General features: G+C 55.5%; 4 protein-coding genes, 1 long non-coding RNA gene and 1 other non-coding gene across 6 annotated transcripts; 4 read left to right on the top strand and 2 right to left on the bottom strand.

The window, feature by feature from the left end:
• The first annotated feature begins 1,201 nt into the window (after nucleotides 1–1,201).
• On the top strand, nucleotides 1,202–8,232 carry LOC104315517 (testis-expressed protein 2-like). The gene is made up of 12 exons (XM_069810495.1): nucleotides 1,202–1,319; nucleotides 2,860–3,779; nucleotides 3,940–4,140; nucleotides 4,242–4,545; nucleotides 4,867–5,081; nucleotides 5,302–5,448; nucleotides 5,553–5,652; nucleotides 5,756–5,888; nucleotides 5,992–6,129; nucleotides 6,383–6,595; nucleotides 6,736–6,856; nucleotides 7,600–8,232. The coding sequence occupies exons 2-12, from the start codon at nucleotides 2,877–2,879 to the stop codon at nucleotides 7,723–7,725; spliced, it is 2,601 nt and encodes an 866-aa protein (XP_069666596.1). The 5' UTR covers nucleotides 1,202–1,319; nucleotides 2,860–2,876; the 3' UTR covers nucleotides 7,726–8,232.
• A 500-nt stretch (nucleotides 8,233–8,732) lies between these two features.
• Nucleotides 8,733–17,233, bottom strand: RPL3L (ribosomal protein L3 like). Its single transcript, XM_009915524.2, has 10 exons — nucleotides 17,078–17,233; nucleotides 16,030–16,222; nucleotides 15,226–15,394; nucleotides 14,211–14,346; nucleotides 12,869–13,055; nucleotides 12,153–12,313; nucleotides 11,764–11,865; nucleotides 11,026–11,121; nucleotides 10,385–10,504; nucleotides 8,733–8,847 (listed from the first exon to the last, which is right to left on the bottom strand). Exons 1-10 carry the CDS (start codon nucleotides 17,078–17,080, stop codon nucleotides 8,791–8,793), a joined length of 1,224 nt encoding a protein of 407 aa, XP_009913826.1. The 5' UTR covers nucleotides 17,081–17,233; the 3' UTR covers nucleotides 8,733–8,790.
• Nucleotides 17,234–17,569: 336 nt separating this feature from the next.
• Nucleotides 17,570–19,451, top strand: NDUFB10 (NADH:ubiquinone oxidoreductase subunit B10). Its single transcript, XM_069810497.1, has 4 exons — nucleotides 17,570–17,846; nucleotides 18,458–18,596; nucleotides 18,979–19,118; nucleotides 19,239–19,451. Exons 1-4 carry the CDS (start codon nucleotides 17,585–17,587, stop codon nucleotides 19,337–19,339), a joined length of 642 nt encoding a protein of 213 aa, XP_069666598.1. The 5' UTR covers nucleotides 17,570–17,584; the 3' UTR covers nucleotides 19,340–19,451.
• Nucleotides 19,452–19,905: 454 nt separating this feature from the next.
• Nucleotides 19,906–22,728, bottom strand: RPS2 (ribosomal protein S2). The gene is made up of 7 exons (XM_069810496.1): nucleotides 22,537–22,728; nucleotides 22,354–22,443; nucleotides 21,785–21,892; nucleotides 21,018–21,191; nucleotides 20,775–20,934; nucleotides 20,228–20,319; nucleotides 19,906–20,029 (listed from the first exon to the last, which is right to left on the bottom strand). The coding sequence occupies exons 1-7, from the start codon at nucleotides 22,690–22,692 to the stop codon at nucleotides 19,949–19,951; spliced, it is 861 nt and encodes a 286-aa protein (XP_069666597.1). The 5' UTR covers nucleotides 22,693–22,728; the 3' UTR covers nucleotides 19,906–19,948.
• A 344-nt stretch (nucleotides 22,729–23,072) lies between these two features.
• Nucleotides 23,073–23,540, top strand: LOC138690577 (uncharacterized). Its single transcript, XR_011329370.1, has 2 exons — nucleotides 23,073–23,158; nucleotides 23,465–23,540. It is a non-coding gene; the product is annotated as an uncharacterized lncRNA (long non-coding RNA).
• LOC138690629 (small nucleolar RNA ACA64) lies at nucleotides 23,260–23,386 on the top strand. The gene has a single exon (XR_011329395.1). It is a non-coding gene; the product is annotated as a small nucleolar RNA ACA64 (small nucleolar RNA).
• Nucleotides 23,541–23,563: the final 23 nt, after the last annotated feature.

Genomic DNA, 23,563 nt, shown 5'->3' on the forward strand with positions numbered 1-23,563 from the left:
GGCTCAGGGCATGGATGGGGCAGATCCCGGCGTGGGGAAACTTTCTCTTTCCAAGCGGTTTGTAGGTATTGCACCCTGGGCTGAGCTAATGCCGGGGAGCACCACGCTGTGCCGTGCTGTGCCGTGCCGCGGAGGGTCCTGCTGCCTCGGGCATGTAAAGAGAGCATTTTGGGGGGAGATGCTCAAAGACACCAGCCTGGTCCAGGCCGCAGCTTGTCTCTGTGCCAGGTCAAGTCCAATCCCTGAATTTGAACCAGAGCTGAGAGCAGGGAGAGGAAATTCAGAGCCTGGGTCCAGCGGAGAGGCTTGCTGATGTTTATGGCTTTGGTGTTTTCGAAAGCAGCAAGGGGGGTCAGCAGTCATTAGGGGTCTTGTGTCCCTGCCCAGCTGGGGCGCTCGCAGCTCTCAAGGCTCTGCAGAGACGTGACCTTCCCGGGATGGGTGGCCCAAGCACCGCTCCTCAAAGGGACCTCCCATACAGCACCGATCCCTTCTGGGTACCACTGGGGCTGGGCTCACAAAACTCCGCAAGGCAGGTGCTGTGTGGAGGCTGTGGGGAACATCCCCCAAGAGCTGTTTGCTGGTGCCTCTGAAGCCACTGTCATCCCCATGGCTCCATCGCCCAGCCATGCCCACCCAGCTACCCCTGGCGCTGGATGAAAATACTTGCAAGGACCTTCATATTCAATTTATCCTATAAAGAGCAAAAAGATTCCCCCTACCCTGCATGCCCCCATGGTCACAGGCTGGGGACGAGCTCTGGGCTGGATGGTAGGTTAGTGCTGGCACCGAGGAGTCAGCGCCAGGGGTACCTCTGGGCTCGATATTTGCTCTCTGAAGCCTGAGCCAGCAGCGAAGCCTGAGCCAGCAGCAAAGCCTTCACCGGGGCTGCTCCGTGTGGACCCTCCATCTCGGGGTGCTGGTGGTCCAGCCACGGCACCCAGTGGGGTCCATCCCCAGTGCTCCCCACCCTCCCAGGCACCCACGCTCCCCAGAGGTGGCTGCGTTTCAGCAACATATCTATAGCCCCCGCTGTACTTGACGTCCCTGCCAGATGAAAACTCCCATACAAACCCAGGCTATTATTATCTCCGTCTTCCACTGTGCTAATGGTCTCTCAGGAAACAGTCGTCTTTTTTTTTTTTTAGCTTTTAAAACCCACAAATACCGGAGTGGTGGTGACGAAAAGGCAGGCACGGCAAAGCAGAGGAGTGCCGAGCCCTTGCCAAGCGCCGGGGAGCTGGTGCCCCCCTAAACCGGCAGGGACGGGGAGCGGCGGCCGGGCAGGAGCAGCCGAGGACCAGCCCCAGGGCTTTCTGGTAGGCACAGCCAAGGGCAAGGGAGGGCGATAGGCAGCACTGGGGATACTGGGGATGGCTGTGGGGCCACTAAGAAATCTGCACAATGAGAGGCAAATGGAGGTCCCAGCTGCCCCCCACCTGCCATGCTTGGGCGGGAGGTGTACAGGGCCCCATGGCATCAGGGAAAATGTCCTTTCTCAGGCCCAGCTCCATTTCCCTCTGCTCGCTCCCCGTTTTGCTGTTTCGGTGCTTTGCCTAGTGCCCCGGACCACTCCGTCTGCCGGGGGCTGCCGGCGGTGCCCGCAGTGCTGGCAGCCCTGCCCGCGGGCTGGATGGCACCAGCCCCACAGCCGGGGTTTCTGCCAGGTGCTGGGTATTACCGGGGTAAGCACCCATGGATTATTTGGGGTTAACAAGTGGCTCCTGTAAATCAGAAGCAAAGCAAAAGCCGCGAAACGTGAGATTATATAAATGGCGCTGGAGGCAGCTGCGGCACAGCCTGTAATTAATTCGTGGCAGTGAAATGCTTTGAAGATCCAGGGCGACGTGGATGCTGGGTGTAAGGCAGCCCGAGGGGAAGCACCTGCCAGTAGCCGGGTCATGCTCAGCCCGGCTCCCCTGGGACAGCATCCTGGCTCCTGCCGCAGGGATGCTGGCAGGGGAAGAGGGCAGTGACGGAGCTCGAGCACCCCACAAACCTGCTGGGTGCTGGGCTCAGTCCCAGGATGGCCCTGCAGAGCCCGTCCTGCAGCCTCTGTCCTCCCTCCCAAAATCATGCAGGGGGCACAGCTCGGGAGCGGGGTCAGCCCCGTTGCTTTGGCAGGAGTGCAGCAATGGAGGGATCGCAGTGGCTGTTGGGGATGGGACAACACTTTGCCATGGCCAGGAACGCCCTCAGGGCTACAGAGACTTTTTGCATTAGGAAAACTTTTGTGCCCTCTCCAGTAAAAACAGACATTACCGACCCCCTGCTTTCAGAGCATCCTCATGCTGAACTGGGGCCACAGCTCGGGCTTGCTTCATTTCAGCTTCATGCAATGCATTAAGCAAGGACCAAACTGCTGTTGGTTAAGCAAGAAACATTTAGAGGAGTCAGAAAGTCCTGCCTGCCAATGTTGCATCCCCCCTCACAGCCCCTGCACTTGCACTGGCACCAACAGAATGTCCTGGAGCGGGAAAATCCCCCTTGTTTTGCTGCAGACCTGGCTTACGGCTCTGACCGTTACTAATTGCCCAGCTGAGGTTTATCCTCGTTATACAAGCGGTTCCCCGCAGGCTATCATTGAGCTCATCTTACCACGGTGCTCTCTCCATCCCATCCCTGCTGGGAAGTGGAGGAAGAGCCACGAGCTTCCCGTCTGCTGACAGCTCCACGGCCCCAAGGGCATCCCGAAATAGGCTGGAAGGCACCCAGCCCACGGTGACAGAGTCCCCAGGGGCACCCCGCTCCTGCTCCGTGGTTCGTGGCGATGCTGATGGGGAAGGCAGGACCGGGACAGGGATATGCTGTGCCTTGAGACGGCATGGAGCTGAGCTCCTTCCTCCCATTCCCCCACAGCACCGACGCCGTCGGCAATGCGAGCGATGGCAGACCAGGCTGCGGCAGCGGCGGATGCCTCTCCAACCCTAGTACCATCCCCGGGCTCGCCTCGGCATGGGGACGCTGATGGGCTAACGCTCCATCCCACTGGCACCAGGGAGGATGGCGGCGGACGGGACGGCTGCGGGCTTGTTTTTGCTGTGGACGGGGACACAAAGCCTCTCCCCTCGCCCCAGCCTGGGGGGATGCTCCTGGCCGACCTCCCACGGACCCCCCAGCCCCGGCTGAGCCCGGCCAAGTCCCGCACGGCCCCGTCCTCCCCCAGCATCTCCCCGTCGGAAAGCCGTGCCGCCCTGCTCCGGTTGCGGGAGGCCAGGCTGGAGGACACCAAGAGACGGCTGTCGGAGGCCGTGCAGGAGCCCCTCAGCCGGCTGAGCCGGCTCATGGCTGAGGAGACCGGCTCCATGCCCCGGGCGAAGGCAGGTGCTGGGGGGCAGGAGACGGGGGGCAGCCCTGGGCAGATGGGGGGCCGTGGGGCTGGGGGCCGCCGGACACGGGACTGGAGCCCCTGGGAGCCCATCCTGAACTGCCGCTACGAGATCTGCTCCTATGGGGACGTGATCCAGGTGGTGGAGGTGGCACAGCGGGATGCTGAACCCCAGCTGCCGCCCCCCGAGGAGCCGCCGCCAGCACGGCCGGGGGGCACGGTGCCGGGCAGAGCCCTCGCCTTCATCGCCTTCCTCGCCTATGGCTACTTCGTCCTGCCGCTGCCGCCCTACACCGCTGGCCTCTGCCTGGGACTCATCTGCGGGCTGGTGCTGGGCTTCCTCGCCATCCTCCTCCTCGTCTCGAAGTCTCCGCTGGTGGCACGGGGACCGGGGGGCCACCTGCGCCCCAAGTTGCTCCTGGGCGAGCCAAAGGAAACCCACCACCTCCAGGTAGGAGAAGGGTGGTCCGGGATGGGGTGCTGGGTGCCGGCTAGAGGGGAGCCTGGGGTTGGAGGGGCAGCACCGAGGGGGCGCTGAGCCCGCAGCAAGTGCAGGCTGCCACCACGTACGGTGCAGCGGGAAGCAGCCGGCACCCTCTCCTCCCACCCAGGGCTGGATGAACCAGCTGCACATCTATGACCCCGAGCTTTTCCACCCCTCCCTCACGCACTCGGTGCTCGCCACGCTGGATGGAGCCACCCTCAAGCTCTCCTACCCCAAGAGCAACATCCCGCGCCGAGCCACCTTCGAGGAAGAAATCCTCGACGCCACCTTCGTCAGCCACCGCTGCTACAACCTGACTGATGCCAAGGTGTGCCCAGCGGTGCCAAGGACCCTCCCGCGGGAGCAGGGGGCTCTCCCCTTGTAAGAACCCCCCGCACCCCAGCCTCACTGCCTCTCTCGGTGTTGCAGGTCTTCCTCTGCCCCCCCAGCCTGGCCCGAAAGCGGACCTGGAACAAGAAATACCCCATCTGCATTCTTCTCCCCAACCCAGCGGAGGTGGAGTGCAGGAGCAGCGAGGAGCACGACACAGAGCTGCAGAGGGGCGAAGGGACAAAGAAGGCGCTGGTGCTGGGGCAGGACGTCCTGGGGGACTGCAGGGAGCGGTGCCTGTACCTCTTCGGGCGGACAGGGAGGGAGAAGGAGGAGTGGTACCAGCACCTCGTGCAAGCCTCCCGTGGGACACCCAGCAGCAGCCACGGCAAAGCCAGGGCAGGTGAGAAGCAGCCATCGTGGCCTCTGCTCTGTGCCGGGACTGATCCGGGGTGGGAGCTGCACGTGTGCTGGGAGGACAAAGCCCTTGGTTGGCAGTGGTGAGCGTGGGGGGGAGATGGAGGAGCCAAGAGCATTTGTAGCAGCAGGGAGAGCCCGAAGGATCCCCCTTGGCAGCGTAGGGTGGGTGGCAGGTCACTGGCATTCACGGATGGGCAGCGTGTCACCGCATGTGCATCATGACACATCACCACTCGTGTATCACAGCCAGGTGGCACGTCACCTCTCATACCATCCTGACCCACTCATGTCCCCGTGTCCCCAGGCGTGGGACCAGCTCCACGGAGCAGCGGCAGCAGCAGTGGAGGGAGCACCGAGGACATCCCCTCCACTGTCCCACCCAAGGACCTGGAGGGAAGCGTCCGACAGATTTTCTTGGATTACAGCACCTACATGGCCCGATTTGTGCCAGCACAGGTGGGGAGCAGCCTGGACCAGAGCCCCCCTCATGGAGCGCTGGGCAGCCCCACGCCCACGAAGGTGAGTGGGACAAATCCAGCACTGGGAGCGGGACACGAGTGCTAAGTGGAGGCTGACGGACGCTGCGTGCAGCCAATTCCAGTCCTGTGGTTCATCTCCTCCTTCCTGGCACCGCAGTTTGAGCGGCCAAGCTGTGGTGGAGGGGAGCACCCATACAGCGCATCCCACCGCTCCTGGGGCCACCTCACTCCAGGGGCTCGTGGCTTCTGTTCCTCCGCAGCTCGGCGAGGACACGGCCAGGCGCGGTGAGACGTGCATGGCCTGGATGAATGCGCTGGTGGGGCGCATCTTCTGGGACTTCCTCCGGGAGCAATACTGGGCTGAGCAAGTGTCCAGTAAGATCCAGAAGAAGTTGAGCAAGATCAAGGTGAGAGGCAGGAGCATCACAGCACCCAGGGGAGCCCCATCCCCGCGGACCCACGGCAGGTGCCAGGCTGCGGTGACAATCCCCATGTGGTTTCTCTCCATCAGCTGCCATATTTCATGAACGAGCTGACGCTGACGGAGCTGGACATGGGTACATCCATCCCCTTGGTCCTCAGCGCCTCAAACCCCACCATCAATGACCGAGGTAAGAGCCCGGTCCCTGAAGCAGGGAGGTTTCAGCAGGCACATGAGCAGCCCTCAGCCCCTGTGGTGCTGACAGGAGCTCGCCCCGTCCCTCTCCCCGGCAGGGCTCTGGGTGGACATGGAGGTCACCTACAGCGGCTCGTTGCAGATGACACTCGAGACGAAGATGAACCTCTGCAAGCTGGGGAAGGAGAGCGCTGCAGAGGACAGCGGCCTGGCAGAGGCAGCTGGAGAGGGGTAAGGAGACTGTGCACGGCTGGGTTTCATCCTCCTCTTGCCTGAGCGAGGCTAGAGGGTGCTGGGCACCAGGGCACCCCGTGATGCTCTTCGGGGTTCGCAGCGCCAGGCCACGGCTGATCCTGCTGGCAGACAGTGATGCAGAGTCCTCCAGCGCTGGCTCCTCCGACGAGGAAGATGTCACTGTTGCGGAGCCTGCAGGAGCCCTGGGGGAGCGGGTCCCACCGCCTGGCACCGAGGGGTAAGGGGCTGTTTGGGGTCTGCACCATGGGGTGTATGGGGAGATGCTGGGGAGGCACGGTGCTACGCCAGCACAGGGGCTTGGGTCTGGTTTCTGCGGGAAGGCACACGCAGGCACCCCGGCACATCTTGGCAGCCCTTCATAAGGGACTCCTGTCCCTGCGGGGTGCTGTGGCAGAAGGCTGGGGGATGCCGAAACCCAGCACGGCTCTGGGTCTCACCCTGCTGCTGAGCTGTGGCTCCCCTCGCTTTAGCCACGTCAGCGGCAACAGCACAAGCCGGAAGATCCTGCGCTTTGTGGATAAGATCGCCAAGTCCAAGTACTTCCAGAAGGCCACTGAAAACGAGTTTATCAAAAAGAAGATCGAGGAGGTTTCCAACACGCCGCTGCTGCTGACAGTGGAGGTGCAGGAGCTGGCAGGCACCTTGGCCGTGAATGTTCCCCCGCCGCCGACGGACCGTGTCTGGTACCAGCTCTTCTTCCTCCCATGCGGGGACCCACGTACATCCTCCTTCCAGCTCCCCTTGCTCCCTGCGGCTCAGCCAAGGAGCCAGCTCTGGGGCTTCGGGACATGAGGCTTTCTGCCTCTTTCCTTTCCCCTCGCAGGTACAGCTTCCGAGTCCCACCTCAGCTGGAGCTGAAGGTGCGCCCAAAGCTGGGTGAGCGGGAGGTGACATTCCTCCATGTCACCGAGTGGATCGAGAAGAAGCTGCAGCATGAATTTCAGGTGCCTGGTCTGTTTAAGGTCTCAGCAAACCCTACTCAAGCATGGGCATTGCTGTGATCACGGATAATTAGACCTCAGTTTGGGCCAGGGTTATCACTACAAAAAGCCAATATCTGGTCTGGTCTGTCCAGCTTTGGACAATCAAGAAACACAACCTAAGTAACCAGCTCCAAGGGCTGGTGCTCTGAGCACTAGAGTTGGTGAGGAAAAGTGGTTTCCTCCCAGCATGTGCAGCCCTACACCAAGCAGGGAGGATTAGGAGTGTCAGCAAGTCCCAGGCAGACACCCCCCCAGCAGGGCTGAATTCACCCATCCACTCTGGTTTTGGGATGTTTGGGAGATTTACCATCACAAGGCACCCGCCGGATTGTTTTCATCCTCTCACCTTTAAGACCTCTAGTCAAAGAGCAGAAATGTCCCCACAGATATTTAGGTAGTCAAATCCCCCCAAAGAGCTGCTCATTTGAATGGCTTCAAAGTGCTGGTCCCTGCCCCCTGTCATGACCACCCTTGAAGCCATACAGGTGGGCAGGGCAAAGAAAAACTTCTGCCTGTCCCCACCCTGAGATATCCGAGCTGGTAATACCCTACGGCCAGGCACAGTCAGCTGCTGATGAGGGGATGGGAGCCCAGGATCTTCTGTTCACAGCCCCAGTCTTTGACCGGAGCTCCTGTGCCTCCTGCCGAGGTCACTTCTTGGTATTCAAAACCACTTACTTGTTATTCTGGATTCCTCTTTTCAGAAAATTTTGGTGATGCCAAACATGGACGATCTCATCATTCCCATCATGCGCTCTGGCCTGGATCCTCAGCCACCCACGGGGGGACTGCCCAGGGACCTACCAGCCAAGGGAGAGAAGAGGCTCTGAAGCACAGCCCCACGGGCAGGGCAGAGACACTGCACAGAGCTCAGGGACCTCGCTGGGACACGGGGCCAGCCAGGGCCTGGCCACTGACTGCATCCAGGGCTATGCCATGGGGTCTGAGCTTCTCGGTTCATCTCATCCTCAGCACTTTTTGTAGATGAGCCTCCTCCTTAAATACTGCAAGCACACATTCAGAGCGGAACCAGGCACAGGGCAAGGGGTTTGCTGGAGACCCAAGAACTTCATGCACCTCCTACCAGGTTCCCAGGACTCCTGGTCAAGGGGGCAGCTCTGGACCAGTGGAAGGCTGGGCTTTCCACTGTCTGGTTCCCAAAGAGGGTGCAGGACGCCCAGACCAGTTCTGCACTGAAGGAGTTGTGATCACCGCTGATCCAAGACATCACAGCTCCAAGATGCATCACATCCTCCCCACAGGCAGCTGGACTGCAAGGAAAACATGGGTGGGAAATGAGTTCAAAATCTGAATAAATCCATCACTGCCCAGTCTTACCTAGCAGCCATCTTATTGTACACAAGTTCCCACATCTGCTGAGGATGCCGGCCAGAATCCTGGGGCTTTGTGCAGAGAGAAGTCCACGGGCCATACTTCCAGCTCAGCAAAAGGAGTGCCTGGGTGTGCGGGTGTGAGAGGCGGCAAGGGGAGAGACGGTCAGTGAGACTGGTCAGCGGCAGGTAACGGGGAGGCCCTGTATTCCCAGCGGAAACTGGGGCAGAAGTGCTGGTACCTGCTCTGCTCTTCTCTGGAAGAGAGGAACGGGAGTCTTCACCATGGTTTTGGTGAATGCAGGCAGTGGGAAAAAATTCACTGGGCAAAGGAAAGGGAGGATCCAGAGGACAGAGCAGACATTCAGCTGTCCCAGTTAGTCCCTGTCCCAAGTGCTACTTGTCCCATCCTCATCAGCTGAGGAGCCTCAACGACACACTGCTGCCTACAGGCAGCACTGAATACAGGCAGGACACCCCTCCAGAAGGAAGACAGGCAGCAGGCATGACTTGAAGCCTTTTTATTGAAGGTGCCCAGTTAGGCAGCCTTGCATATCTCAGTCCTTACAGCTCTTCCTGCACTCCTGGCTTCCCTTTCACCAAGTGTTTCTTCTGAGGGCCCTGGAAGAGAGCAGAGAGGAGAGCTCTGTGTTAGTGGCAGACAAACCTGGCCTACAAGGCTGCATCTGAGCTGCGGGGAGCAGAAATGCAGCTCTGGCCCCTTTCTGCTGTGCAAGGCTGCTCCTGGTCTCTGCTCCCCAGCTGGAAGCTCTGTGCTGCCATTCACAAACCACCCCCGGGGCCTCCCTAGCCCTGCAGGAATCACAAGCGGAACGTAGTTGCCCTCACACAAAGGGTTTGTTTCTCTGGACAGCACAAAAGCAGCCAGAAAGCGGCAGTGAGTGACCTGCTCCGAGCCAGGCGGGCTGTCCTGCAGTCAGGGGACGTGGAGAGGAACAGTAATTGTGCTGATGAATGCTACCAGGAGCCCACGGTGGTGGAGCAGCTGCTGAGCTGCTGCTGTATGAGCCCTGGAGGAGGCAAGGCCTCCCACAGCCAAAGGCACAGATTCTCATCAGCCAACTCAACAGAGCCTGAGGGATTTCCACCAGCTAAGAAATGAGGTTGTCCCAGACCAAATAAGTCCTATGGGAGCAGACGGCAAGAATTACTTATGTGCCTCTACTTCCAGCCAAATGTAAAGTTTTGCCACAGTATACATGGGGGAAACTCTCACCCAGCAGTAGAAAATGGCAAAGAAAACAGCTGCAACCAGGTAAAACCACCTCCTGTCACTAAGATCCACATCACAGCTACTCAGGACTTGCAGTGACAGCAAGAGCAGAACACAGAACAAGCTCCTAACACTGAGATAAAGGAAATCAGCTTAACCTCTAAAGAGCTCTGCAAAGGCACTGCATAGCCAATCCCCCTTCCCAGGGCTAAGGAGGCTTAGCCTGTTTCACATGGAACTTCTAGCTGACAGGCCAGATCCAGACATGGTTTACGTCTGCGTGGTATCCAAGCAGTTGTTTCTTTCATTTCTGCTAGCTGAAGGCCTGGCTTACTTAATGCTTCCTCAATTTCACATTCAGACTTATGCACCAGCCTGGTATAGGTTGCAAAACTATTCAAGAATCTCTGCTTGTTTTGGATTTTTTTTTTTTTTTTTTCCTCTGGATTTAAGAAAAATACACTCCTTGGCCTTTTTGAAAGCTTCCTGACAAAAGAATCGCAAATTTGTGTCTGAATTTGACCCAACCTTTTCCTCTTAAGATCATTAAAGTTATAAATCATTCCAAACAAATCAAAGAAGTGCACAATTATGGGTGAAAGGGACCATATGTCCAATGCAGTGCCTGCCAAGTTAACTGCTTGTTTAAAACATCCTGTGGTGAATGGAAACTGGTTGGCCATATGGTATATTATTTGCTAGTTGGGTTGTCTTGGATCACTCACACAACCATCATGTTCTTCCTTAGCATAATATCTGCTGTGTGAATTGAATTCATGCCTGTCTTTTATGCAAGACAGTCCTGATCACTCATTTGGCTGTTGTTATATTGAGAAGCAGATGCTTGGTTGGAGTCAATCAGTTGCTTTAGCCCCAGATGCAAACATGGCATGGGAGCTGGAGCCAGTGCAGAGCATAACTCACCATGAAAGCCCGCTTCTCCTGAGCTGTCTGGAAGCAGCCATGGCCAAACTTGGAAGTAGTATCAATGAATTTGAGTTCAATGGCTTCCAGACCCCGGCGGCTTGTATGCACCAGAAGGGACTGAAAAAGAAGAGTCACAATGCATCAGGCTTATCATTACAGAAGATCTGGACGTCTGCCCTGATGGAAGCAGGGTTGAAATATCCTAGGTGCATCCATTAGCCAAATATCTCCACAAAAATCTGCCTTCTCAGAGAAACACCCTGGTGCTTAGGTGGCAGGTGATGCCTTGGATTGCAGAGCAGCTCTGAAATGAGCCTGCTCTTCACTTAACATTTCGTTTCCTCACAATCTGCTTATGGCCAAGGTTTCAATTTCTGGGCCCTGCATCACAGCCCTCAAAGGCTTGCAGCTTCTGTCTCCAGAGACAGTAAATCTGACTGCACGCTGCCACAAACCATCCAGCTGCGAATGGTCTCACTGAGCACCACACTCATGTGCCACATCCCCACTGCAACGCAGTGTCAAGGACCCGACCAGTCTCCCTGCCCAGCGCTTGGAGGCAGCGGCATTCTCCACGTGGTGAATCTGTTCACAGAGAGCTACTGACTGTCCCTTCCCAGCGCCGGCTGCAGTCTCACCTTACGGAGGGTGAGCACACGCTTCTTTGTGCCCACGACACAGCCCTTCAGCATGAGGAAGTCGTTGTTGACTTCCCCATAGTGAGGAAAGCCACCCTGTGGAGAGAGGCAGAGAGACAGTTGGCAGGCAGGAAAGCTGGATGGGAGCAGCCGTGTCCACAGGTGGCATTTTCTAGGGAAGAAGAAGGTAGTGACTGACTGTCCTTCCAGCTAACAACCCTCTGCACCCTTGAGGTTGCCTGCTTGGGACCACCAGAGCATGTCAGCCACACTGACTGCATGACCCCAGCTAAGGAGCAACCCATAAGAGCTGGGGAACCAGTAACGCTGCTTCCTTCCCTGGGGGATGTGGGTAAACAGAGAGCAGAGCTGGCTAGACTCCCGAGACAATGGTTATTTAATATGCAAAAGTGAATTTTTAAGCCAAGCAACAAACATTTATCTGTTAAGTATCAAATTTCTAACGTAATTTATACTTTTTCTTTTTAAACAAAGTTCTCATTTCCTGCCCAAGTTATCAGCTGAAAGTTAAATGTTTGGGTCTACCAATAGACCTGAAAAAACACCTCACAGAGATGGTTTTCCTTGAGGAAAGGAATCACTGCATTTCTTTCAGTGAATTTCCTTCAAATCATTTCCTATGCAGCTGTCCCCAGCCAAGGAACTACTTCCCTGGCTCGGATTCCTGCAGCCAGGGCCCAGGGCCAGTCACAGCCCTGTTACCCCCTCAGCCCTTACCAGAGGCGTAATGGTCTTTTCCGTAACATCGTAGTGCGTCGAGGCGTTGTTCTTCACCACCTTGCCGTCCTCCAAGTGGATCCCATGGCCAATGCGGTAAATCTAGGAAGAGAAAGGAAATGCAGACGGCAACTATCCTGCCTCCTCACTGAGAGATGCCACAGGGATAATGCGGTTTTCACCAAGATGTGCCCCCTGTGATGCGTCCCTTGAGCGGGGAAAAAGCACCGGAAAAGACAAGGAGAGCAACAGCACTGCAGATCTCTAGGGAAACATCTGAGAAGCTGGGGGGGACAGAGGCCACCATGCAAAGAAGGACGGTGACAGCACGGGAGGAGGGAAGGCAGGAAGGCACGGTGGTGCTCTGAGGGAGCCCATCTGGGCCATACCTTCTTGTTGAGCTCCGTGCGGTGGTGGTAGCCCTTCTGGCCAGCCCGAGCAATGGAGTAGCCAACCCGGGCCGGGTGCCAGGCTCCAATGCAGGCAACTTTGCGCAAGCCCTTGTGTGTCTTCCTGGGGAGCTTCTTGGTGTGCCAACGGCTTGTCACCCCTGAAAGTGTGACCGGACAGGGCGGTGAGAACACCGGGGAAATTCAGGGCTGGTGTCTGAGCGCTGGGGAGGGGAGAGTCTCATCATTCTTCTGCAGTTCTCAGAAGACACCATGTTGGAAGGAGACCAAGAGCTGTCACCACCATGAGAGGCCAGAGCACAGAACTGTTCTCACTTCCCATGGATCTGATCAGACTGTGATATGTTCCTGCTGAGCACATCCACGCACATGCACAGAAACACCCACACCTCCACACACGTGGCATTTGTGAGAAGTGCAATGGCTTTACATACTCAGAGTGCCTCTGAGTCTCCTGGTAGGACTCTGGGCACGGCAGACAACATGGCCTTTCCTGAAATTAAGGAAACCAAGCTCTGCTACAATGGAACTGCATGTCGTGGTTGAGGTCCAGAGGCTCTTTGCTACTCCCTGTGCAACAAGTTGGTGGGTTCTCAGCATGGCTAACACTCCCCTCCCCCAACACTACCTTATGGGCAGCGCCATATGAGGATAGAACCAAGCCCCTCGCAAGGGTCTCTCTCATTGCTCTGTACCTTTCATCCCATGCCCCTTGGTCACACCAATGACATCAATCATCTCGTTCTGGCTGAAGACACTGTGCACAGAAACCTGCTTCTCCAGCCTCTCACGAACCCAGTCAACCTTGTCAGCAACTGTCCCGCCATTCAGCTGGATCTCCATCACATGCGCCTTCTTCTGCCGCAGTGGGAGCAGCTTCATCTGCATTAGACAATGCATTAGGGAAAAACGTTGCCCCTTACCTCCCAGGCACGAACATGAGGCCAGGGCCGCATCACCCACCACTTGTGAGGGACACACAGGGTGAACAGGGCCAGCCCTCTTCACCACCCTTCCCTACCACACTGTCAACGCCTTCCATAACAGCCAGCGACCTGGGTCAGCATGCCTACATATCTCTTGGACCCAACTCCTTGTCCTTGAGTCCAACCACCCCACTCCCAGTGCTCCCATTCCAGGCAGGAGCTGATGCACACCCTCTCTCCAGGGAGCACAGGAACAGGCCAGCCTCATCCTACCCCAAGAGTTAAGCGCAGTAGTAATAGCCATGGTAAATGCCCCAGAGAAGCCCATCACCAGAGCACTGTCTGAGGCTGAATGCTGTGCCCAGCCAGGATGCAGCTCTGTGCTCCGAGCCAGAGTCAGCACCTGTCCTTTGGTTGTGCTCCACCTCTGCTTCCAGACTGAGCAGTTATTTCTAGTTCCCACCAAGAGATGCCTCCGCTCTCTTCCAGTTCCAGCTCCCTGTGCAAAGCCCCTGCCAAATCACCGCAGTGGGACTTTGAGGGTCTGTGCCAACCACAAGTAAAGCCTTGAGCCAGCTTAGCTCTGTCCCAGACTCCAAAGCAGCCATTAACTCCAGGGATCAGCATGAAAATGGGCCCTGTGTATCCAGCATTCAGCATCTGGAAAAACTGTGCCTGCCCGTGGGTTATTTTTGCCCAAACATTTGACACCCGTTGCTAATTTGAGGTGATCATGGGGCCTAAGGTCCGTTGCTGACACAGGGCTCACCACCTGCTGAGGCTCTGTGCAGTCTTCCCTTCTCCATGGGGAGTGTGGGCTCCTCAGCGTGCCTGAGCCACAGCCCCCTGTGGCAATCCCCCAGTAGGGAACTCTGCTGAGCCTGGCTCAAAGGGACAAGGTTGGTGTCAGGAGGTAGCTGGAAAGGTCGGCCAGCACCTCCCATCGCCTGCACGCCCTGTCCCACACCCTCTGACCGGCATCTGCCTGCTCAGCCTGCTGTGACCCCACCAAGACACCCCCACGATCCCAGCTTCCAGGCCCTCACCACGCTCCCAAGCTGAGGAAGACCCTGAGCCCCCCTTGCCCACCCCTCCAGGGTGAGGCTCTGACCTGCGTGTGTACAATGACACGAATGACCTTGCAGTACTTTTTCATAGCCGCAAAATCCTTCTCCAGCTGCCTTTTGCCATCCTCATCCTGCCATTTTTTGCAGTACTTGGTGAATGCCTTCTTCTTGCTCTTGTGCCTATGACAAAAGTGTTTTAACATCCAGCAGAGCTGAATGGTGAAGTGCTTCTGCACTTCCTGTGCCCTGAGACAGCGCAGCGTGGGGGGACAGATCACCTTGCCAGACATTTCCCCGAAGGCACAAGGTACCTGTGGATACCTGAACCTCGCCTGACTGTCGGGGCCACGACACAGGGCTTTGAGGTGGGAAGAGGAAAGTGAATAATGAGCTGTGAAAAGGGCTGGTAATTCAAACCTTTTTGCATGAGGAATCCAGTTGTCTCCCACTGACTGGCTCAGTGCCATCAAAATACAAGCGCAAAATCAGAGCTAAGTGGAAAAAGGAGAAAACAGGCTCTGACAGGGATCAGAGGCATGTGGTGGGTGGATCTCAATGGCACTTTCGCAGGAGACACGATTCCTACAGTTATGAAATTCATGTTTCCATTTTCTTCTCTGCTGGTGTGGGATTTGGGGCGTTGATGTTTACAAGGGCCAGAGGTGACATTCTGCATCAATTTTTCCCCTGACAAATCTGGTTTTACTCCCTTCAATTGGTGTCTCAGTTCAAGTATCCCAATTTAATGGAGAGTAGATGGGCCCGACCTACACAAAGGAAAGCAAACCTGCAGCACGCACTGCCATATGATATCGTGGAGAAAGCTAACTTAGTTCAACTATTAGAATAAATTTACATATGTATATGCTGATTCCCAGGATCAAGCTGTTTCCAGTGTCTCTGTGCATGACTAAACAAATAGCAGTTTCACTCCACCTCAGAGCCAGCTGCCAGTAGCTGAGCTGTTTGCAATGGCTGGGCATCATGGACAGCCTGTGGAGAAGACCTGCAAGGAACTCCCCACATGCAGTGCCCCAAGGACCCTCCCCAGCCACGTACCAGTTCTTGTAGAAGCGCCGTCGGCACTCGTCGCTGATGTGCTCAGCAAAAACAGTCTTGAAATTCCTCAAGCCCTTCGGTGTTTCTATGTATCCCACGACGCCCACCACCACCATCGGGGGGGTCTCAATGATGGTCACGGCCTCCACCTCCTCCCTTTTGGAGGTCTCTGCAAGATAGCAAAGGGAAATGGTGCTCAGCATCATCTAAGATCAGATCATTCCCTGAAGGCATTCATGGCCCATGTCGTTACAGCGAGGCAGCAACGTGCTGGGGGCAAGGTCACACTCTGCTCTCACAGCCAGCCTCAGCCCTTCCATCTCCCACCTGCTGGAGGGCCACACAGGGTTTGATCCCCAGACACTGAACAGGTTAGACCCTGTGGCCCAGCACACTTTAACCCATCTTCCCCAAGTTGTGGGAAGCAGTACATTGGATGGTTCTTGCCCTGAAGTTTGGCTCCAATCCTGTGGGCATCCTGGAGGGTAACACAAACTTGCCCAGCAAGATGCTCCAAGCCCAGGATTTGTCAGGTAGTTACCCTGGAGGGTCCTTCTGCCAGCAGGATCCAACAAACCACTAGTCACCATACCAGTGTGGGAACTTCCCAGGAACCCCCAGACTCAGCGCACACTGGCCATGAAGTGGCCTTTGGCCATCCAAGATCTGGACAGCATTACGGCAGATAGCCTGGAAGCTAAGTGCTCCACCATCCATTCCCAGGAGCAGCCTTTCCCGCCAGCAAGTCTGTTCCCTTGTTTCCCTCCTGGATGTGGCTCCCTGCTTCCATCAGCCAAGCCTTACTGAGCCCAGGTCTGTGCACCTCCCGCACAGTGTGTGTCATGCCAGCTTTGTAGCCCAGGAAAGCTGTCAGGTGGACTGGTTTGCTGGGATCATCCTTAGGCCATGTCTTCACCTTCCCTCGGTGGCGACGGCTTCTCTTGTTGGGGAGGAAGCCCAGGTGGCCATGCCTGGGAGCAGAGAACTTGCGGTGGGACTGCGGAGAGGAAGAACAAAAAAGGTCAGCTTCACTTTCAGGTCCCAGAAGACACTGGGAAACCAAAGCACAACAGGAAATCTCCCCTTTAACATCAGTGAATGCTGGAGGGATTCTGGGCTTTTCCTCGGTTCCAACATGACAAAAAGAACTCATAACAGGACGGGATTTTGTTCAAGCTTCCGTCATGTGCATGGAAGAATTTAACAAGTTTCTGGACAAACGGTGCCAATGAAATAGAAAAATTTGAACATAATCTCCCTCCTTCTGCTTGAGGACTTTGAAGGAGAAATAATAGGTCTGCCCTTCTGTGATGTTAATTATAATGAGTTATTTTGTAGTCTGCAACACCAAAAGGGCCTGCTAAGAATTCATGGGCTTCATGTCGTCAAGGCAAATGGCACCAAGCAAGCACAGCTAAAGATCAGAAGAAATGGGAAAGGATACCCAAAGGAATCAGTAATAAGAACATGCGCAGGTTAAATATGCACCTTGAAAACCAAATTAGAAGAGCTAAATATATAAACCCCAATCGCAAGGTCATGCTGAGCCAGGCAGAGAAAAGCAACAGCGCTTTAGAGACATGGACAAGTTCGCACACAATTGGCTTCGAGGCAGGGGAAGTGGGGGTCAGCCCAAGCAGCGAAGGGTTAGATCTACCTCCACTGCAACTCCCTCCTTGCTAAGATTGGTCCCAGCACCTGGTTGCACTTTCCACCAAGCTTATTTTCCAGCCCAAGTGGAGACATGTCGAGTTCGACCCCATTTCAGCTGCACTAACACCACCGGTAACCCAGCCCTGCTCACTGTCCCTCTCTACACAATCGAAAGGTAGCAGTGCCGAGCTTTACAAACCATGGGACGTCTTCAGCCCAGGTCAGCCGCGGAAAGAGGCTATCAGTAAGTGCCTCTCCTGTCTAATACTTAAGATGGTTATCAGTCTGAAGACACAAATTTAGCTCCTAGCTTCACCCGCTGCTATGTTCATTTCGTACTTGGCCAAGCTGGCAGGTTGGACGTAACAGTTGCGGTGTGATAAAGGTCAATTGCCCGTGTCTCGGTTTACATTTCTCCCTCCTAAACAACTTGAACTCGAATGGCAGCCCTTCGGACAGGTCCTAATGGGGCACCACACACCCAGAGCCGTGAAGGTCCGCACCGGGCAGCCCGAGCTCGGTGCAGCCAGCAGCTCTGGGTAGAGACAGACTACAAATCCCTCCATCAGCCCAGGCAAGAAAGACTTTGTAATTCTGACTGGAAAAAAGATCGAGGCAATAGACCCGGTTGTGCGGGCGGGCTCTGCTGCGCCTCCAGGCCGGAGTCTGAGGCCTGAGGGGGCGGGCGCGGACTACATCTCCCAGCATGCACCAGGCCCAGCGGCGCATGCGCAGAGAGGCGCCCTCTGACCCCGCCGCCGGGGCTCTGTGGGGCGCCGCCATCTTCTCCGCGCCTCCCGCCGGTCCCGCCGCCGCCGCCATGCCGGAGGACAGGGACTGGGAGGCGTACAAGGTGCCTCCGACCCGCACCCCCGAGTCCGAGAGGATCACGTCGGTGCCCAACCCGATCAACTTCATCCAGACCGTCTTCAACTATGTCATCGACGCGCCCGTCACCTTCGTCCGAGGTACCGGCGGGCTGAGACCCTCCCCGCTCCCGCCGCCCTCCCGGGGCGGCCGGGCCCCCTCACTAGCGCGGTGGGCGACGGCTGCGGGAGCCAGGCCGCGGCACGGCGGGGGGGCAGGGGGAACTCGGGCAGCGAGACGGGCACGGGGGCAAAGACGCGAGGACACGGTACACAGACACAGCGTGGGCACTGGGACAGACAGACGGACAGGCACAGACAAGGATACATCAGGGACAGACAAACCCACAGACAAGGACATAGCAGGGTCAGAAGGACAGACAGGGACATTGGGGCACAGACAGAGGGACAGGCACAGGGACGTGGGGTGCAGACAAGGATACAGCAGGGACAGACACACGGATGTGGGACAGACAAGGACATAGGGCACAGACAAGAACACAGGATGGACACTGGGACATGGGACAGCACAGACAGAGGGACAGACACAGGGACGTGGGGCACAGACAAGGACACAGCATAGAGAGGAGGACTGACAGGCAGATGGGCACACAGGGGCTGGGAGCTCCAAGCTGGATGCAGACACTCGAGTGGATGGCGTCCACTCGCTAGTTGTGGGCCAAGGGCATTTGACCACGGGGCTGTTGCTGCAGAGTGGATCGAGCGCCAGCAAGCCAAGAACAAGTTCTACTACTACCACCAGAAGTTTCGCCGCGTGCCCGACCTGAGTGAGTGTCTGGAGGGCGACTACCTCTGCTTCTACGAGGCCGAAGCACAGTGGAGGAGGGACAGGTATGGCTGTCACTGGGCTGACACCAGGCGAGGCCACAGCAGAGCGTGCTGCTCTGGTTAGTCAGCCCTGGGAACTGCAGCGGTTGTCTTGAGCTCACAGCATTTTGGTGGAGTTTGGGGTGTTGAGGCAGCACTTCCTGCCCACCCCATTACAGAACACCCCTTTTTGTATGCCTACTGTCCCCTGCAGCACACCTGAGCTGAGCAGGGTGGCATTAGGACACATCCTCCTGCACAGCCTGGTTCCTACAGCACTGCTGCAGGACAGGGCAGAATCCTGTAAAAACCCAGAGCTGACCTTCCAGAGGGTATCATCGCCCCTTTGTTCAGCTTTTCTATCATCTCTTGGCTGTGGTTGCATTTGTCATCATCTTTCCCGCAGGATGGTTGATCAGGAAATCGTGGAAATAGTCCGGGAAAGGCTAGGCGCCTGCAAGCAGAGGGAAGGACCCAACCAGTTCCAGAACTGCGCCAAGGAGGCAGAGCAGCTGGCACAGGTCACCAAGGCATACCAGGACAGATGTGAGTACAGCTGTGACAGCATGCAGGAAAAGGGGGTCTTTAAGCCACCTCCCAGACTTCCCGTGGAACAGAGGCTTGTTTCTTTTTAGAAGACTTTTTAGACTTTGACTTTCTTTTTAGATGGTGATCTTGGTGTCCATGGAAATGCAAGGACGTGCCTGATGAAGCAGAAGCACAGGATGATGGAGGAGAGGAAGGCACAAGCAAAGGCATCTCAGTAGATCTAAATGGTTAGCACCTCCCATGGTAGTGCATGTATCAAATACTGCGTGTCACATCTTTGACGCTGTTGACCTCTATAATAAATGTGCAACCCAGACATCTGCCATACAACCAGAATCTGGACTCATTCTTTGAAAAGATCTGCTAACATGTAAGAGAATTCTTCCTTTTTCAGCTCTGCATTCCAGTTGGTTGTTACCATCCTCTGAACCACAGTCAGCCCCCACCTCCAGGCACTCTGGCTGCCCTCACTGGGATTTCCCCTCTGGAGCTCTCCCCCACCTCCATGAACCAACAGAAACACTGTGCTGCTCTGCCCAGCCCTGGCAGAGAATTCCCTCAGGGTAAAGATTACATGCTATAGGACAGCACATTAATCTTCAGAGCTGGTTCTAGACCCCATTTAGGATTAATACATGATTAACAAGGATCAGGATAATGTAACATACTATTTCATTCAACAGATGTTCAGGCTCTGGCCCACAGACCTGAACCTACTCAAATCCCCAGCAGAGATTTCACCCATCTGCCCAAGGAATTAACCATCCCGTCAAACCAATCACAGTTTCTTGTTCACTGATGACTTTATTGTCTGGTACAAAAACCACTTAAGTCGTTGCCACAGCAGCTGCCTGGGTTCTCTGCACCGAGACTCTGGTGTGGGTCTTTGCCAGATGATCAGTGAACTCCTGCAAAACAAACAAAAAAACCCCAGTGCTTTATTTTCTTAAGCCACTATCATGGGTTTCTCAGCACAGCACCCCTTTCCAACAAGGTGTGTGTGGGGGGACAACTGGGGTAGTTCAGATCCAACATTTTTACTTCATATTTCAGAGCTTTACTCTTCTTATTTCCTTTGTTTCTGCAAATCACAGAAATACTCTTACCTGGTAAGGAGACTTGGTGAACACAGTCTCTTTCCAGAGGTCAGGCGTCAGATAACTGTAGGTCTTGGAGATGGCATCGAAGGTGGCTTTAGCTACAGACAAAAGTCAAAGATTGCTTGTCACAGCTACAGAAACCCCCTCACTAGTCCCTGCCCACGCAGCTCCAAAAATGTAGAATTTAGGAAGGAACAGGGAGACCACAGGAGAGTCTCTCTGATAATGCACACAAAACTCAAGTTTCTTTCTCTCTCCATTTACGACAATTACACTACTTCAAACAAGTGCAATCGCGCAGATTGGGAGATTTCTTTTTTACCATCAATGCATATATAAAAACACAGTTTCTTTTAATTAACTATTACGGAACTTCAGGATCATCTACAGCAGAACTAGCCTGCATTGTAAAAGGTATCAGCGGAAGTCTTGGCTTCTACTTGACTGCAAGAAGCTTTTGATTCCACAAACATAAAGGGTACATTGCATCCCCATCAATGACAAAAACAGCAGCGCATACAGCTAAGCTACAACACGAAAGCCTAAAGCTTACCAAAGTTGCCAAGGGTGGCAGTGCAGCCCCTGGCCGAGGTGTAACAGTCATCGATACCAGCCATCATCAGCAGCTTCTTAGGGACAGGGGCTGACACAATCCCTGTACCACGGGGGGCCGGGATCAGACGCACCAGGACAGATCCACACCGGCCAGTGACCTAGGCAAGCACAATGGGTTAGAGCTCCCAAAACACAGGCTACAGCACGATCACCGCGACTGGGCCCAGCAAGTCATTCTCACCTTGCAAGGCACGGTGTGCGGCTTGCCGATCTTGTTCCCCCAATAGCCTCGTCGTACAGGTACAATGGATAATTTGGCTAAAATAATTGCCCCACGAATAGCAGTGGCAACTTCTTTAGAGCATTTAACACCAAGACCAACGTGGCCATTGTAGTCCCCAATAGCGACAAATGCCTAGGGTCAAAAAAAACAAAGCTCTTAGTGGCAGCAGCACTGCACAGGAACACTCTCTCAGAACACAGTCCATCAGGGTCTCTCACCAAGGACAACCCAAGGTGTGTGCTCAGCAGTGAACACCCACAGCTCACTCCAAGTACAAATCAGCACCTGCTAAAACTTGCACAGCAGAGGTCACAGTTCAAGAAGCCCATTTTTCCCCTTAGAGCTTGTCCTTCAGTCAAAACCAGCTGAATTAGGATTCGATTCCCTGCTACAGCCTCATACTGGTCAAAAGTCCCAATAATTTCCAAACAGCATTTCCTCTTTATACCTGAGACTTCTCTCTCCGCCACAGGCCCTGCAAAGCCAACATTGCTGCACAAGCGCAACACGCTAGGGCTGTTTCAGTAACACTTGAACATATTACTAGGGGTTTAAATAAAGTTAATACAGTAACTTCATAAGCTACACGAGCTGTTCCCCATACCAAAATATTTACTAGATGCTAAAAGAAATAAAGGTAAACTAATTCATTAATACAATACCAAAAAAGCAGCAGACAACACACTCCAAGTTTTCAACATGACAAAACAGAAGAAACAGGCTACCTTAAACCTGGTACGCTGACCAGCACGAGTCTGTTTCTGGACAGGCATGATCTTCAAAACCTCATCTTTCAGAGAAGACCCCAGGAAGAAATCGATGATCTCTGACTCCTGCAAGAGTCAGTCATTTCATCAGTCACACAAGGCCACACTTCTTAAACAAACACAACACAGCTAGTAAAGTTCCTACAGTTTAAGTTCAACAATCCTACAGACATATATTTTAAGTGATAGATATTTAACTGTGTTAAATTTTGCAGGCATAAACTTATTCTAGCATGCTAAGCAGTCCAACACAGCAAGTTAAAATTTCATTTTTTCCATCACCGAGCAGAACTATGACAGTGAAACACTCGAGCAGCATGCTGCCCTCTCCACACAAGGCAGAAGGTAACACACAAAACCCACCACGCTTCACTACAAGCGACTGCATCGGTCCTCAGCTCCCATCGTCATTAACAGGACCACTCTTAACCTGAGCATCCCGAACAGCAAACATAGCAACTACTGCGAGCTCTGCCATTCAGATTAAGATTCTGCTACACGTTACTTCAGCCTTCACAACAGCTTACCTTGATGGGAAGCGAGAAAAGATAGATCTCCTCAAGAGACTTGATCTTCATATCCTTGACCAGGCGACCAAGCTTGGTGACAGGAATCCACTAGCAAAGAAATCCGTGGAAAAGGGTCACCTGCAGCCCCTCGCCACCCGGGACGGCCCCGCGCAGCCCCCTCCGGCCCCGGCAACCACTTACTTCCTTATCTTCGGCCTTGCCTCCGCGAGCCCCGCGGCCTCTTCCTCGGCCCCTACCGCGGCCGCGCCCGCGGCCCCGCAGCCCGGTCCCGAAGCCGCCGCGGAAACCCCCTCGGGCCGCTCCCGCACCTCCCGCAGCACCGGCGTCGTCCGCCATTTGCTAGAGCAGAGAGAAAGGGACGTTAGCCGGGATACCGCCGCCACCCCGGCGGGAACCGGCTACGCGGCCCCGATGGGGGCGGATAGAGCGCAGGCCGCGCCGCTCCCCCGGCGCCATACTGCCCACCAGGCCCCGCTTACGTGAGCTCTCACAGTAGAAGGCCTTGCCACCCCACCGCTCGCTATTTATACTGCGCGGAGATCTCGCGAGAGCACTGCCCGCCGTGCGGGCCCTGCGCGATGAATGAGGAATACATTACGGTGCAGAGCGGCGCCTCCCGCTCATTTATACAGGGTGCGGGGCGGGCAGACGCCCTGGCAGCCGTGCGCATGCGCGTTCGCCCCCTATATAAGAGGGTGCGCACGCGCATAGGGGTCATTCTAAGGCGAGCCGAGCGGAGGTGAGCTGCGGAGCCATGTATGCTGCCTGGTGCGCTCTTTAAGCTTTTAAAAACACTCTTAGGGTGTGTTTCTGGTGTTGTCTGAGCCGGTGTAGGGCGGGGATGACCTCGGTGAACGGCCTGGGAAGGTTCTTTGGGGTTCGTGTTAGCTGTGGGTGCCAGGCGCGGTCTGAAAATCACTTGGGGTCTCCTGTGGCCCCCGGTGAGATAACTGTGCCGATAGCATAGGGAACATTAAGCTTATTGCCCACGGTAACGTGTGTGGGGAGTGAAACCCATGTTCCCATAACCCCTGTATTGTGGATGTGTGGGGAAATAACACGTGCTGAGGTCACGGCTGTTTCTCAGAGCGACCTTCTCCGCCGGCAGGTGCTGAGCGGGGCCCGGGAGTGCTCGGCCTTCCCGGATGGACGGCTGATAGAGAGGAGCGGACCTGCCGGTGCTGCTGGAGGTGGCAGAGCTCGGCTC

This window comes from Haliaeetus albicilla, chromosome 22, assembly GCF_947461875.1.
Source record: "Haliaeetus albicilla chromosome 22, bHalAlb1.1, whole genome shotgun sequence".
Classification (NCBI taxonomy): domain Eukaryota; kingdom Metazoa; phylum Chordata; class Aves; order Accipitriformes; family Accipitridae; genus Haliaeetus; species Haliaeetus albicilla.

What these genes read in the sequence shown, in the direction of transcription:
- LOC104315517 (XM_069810495.1), top strand. Translation starts at nt 2,877, where the DNA reads ATGCGAGCGATGGCAGACCAGGCTGCGGCAGCGGCGGATGCCTCTCCA. An exon ending in CCACGGCAAAGCCAGGGCAG is followed by an intron (nt 4,546 to 4,866) that starts GTGAGAAGCAGC and finishes CCGTGTCCCCAG; the next exon opens with GCGTGGGACCAGCTCCACGG. An exon ending in CCGCCGACGGACCGTGTCTG is followed by an intron (nt 6,596 to 6,735) that starts GTACCAGCTCTT and finishes TTCCCCTCGCAG; the next exon opens with GTACAGCTTCCGAGTCCCAC.
- RPL3L (XM_009915524.2), bottom strand. An exon ending in CGGCGCTTCTACAAGAACTG is followed by an intron (nt 14,347 to 15,225) that starts GTACGTGGCTGG and finishes CTTTTGTCATAG; the next exon opens with GCACAAGAGCAAGAAGAAGG. An exon ending in GCACGGAGCTCAACAAGAAG is followed by an intron (nt 11,866 to 12,152) that starts GTATGGCCCAGA and finishes TTCTCTTCCTAG; the next exon opens with ATTTACCGCATTGGCCATGG.
- NDUFB10 (XM_069810497.1), top strand. Translation starts at nt 17,585, where the DNA reads ATGCACCAGGCCCAGCGGCGCATGCGCAGAGAGGCGCCCTCTGACCCC. An exon ending in GCCCGTCACCTTCGTCCGAG is followed by an intron (nt 17,847 to 18,457) that starts GTACCGGCGGGC and finishes CTGTTGCTGCAG; the next exon opens with AGTGGATCGAGCGCCAGCAA. An exon ending in CAAGGCATACCAGGACAGAT is followed by an intron (nt 19,119 to 19,238) that starts GTGAGTACAGCT and finishes CTTTCTTTTTAG; the next exon opens with ATGGTGATCTTGGTGTCCAT.
- RPS2 (XM_069810496.1), bottom strand. Translation starts at nt 22,692, where the DNA reads ATGGCGGACGACGCCGGTGCTGCGGGAGGTGCGGGAGCGGCCCGAGGG. An exon ending in CGCACACCGTGCCTTGCAAG is followed by an intron (nt 20,935 to 21,017) that starts GTGAGAATGACT and finishes GTGCTTGCCTAG; the next exon opens with GTCACTGGCCGGTGTGGATC. An exon ending in TCACCAAGTCTCCTTACCAG is followed by an intron (nt 20,030 to 20,227) that starts GTAAGAGTATTT and finishes TTTGTTTTGCAG; the next exon opens with GAGTTCACTGATCATCTGGC.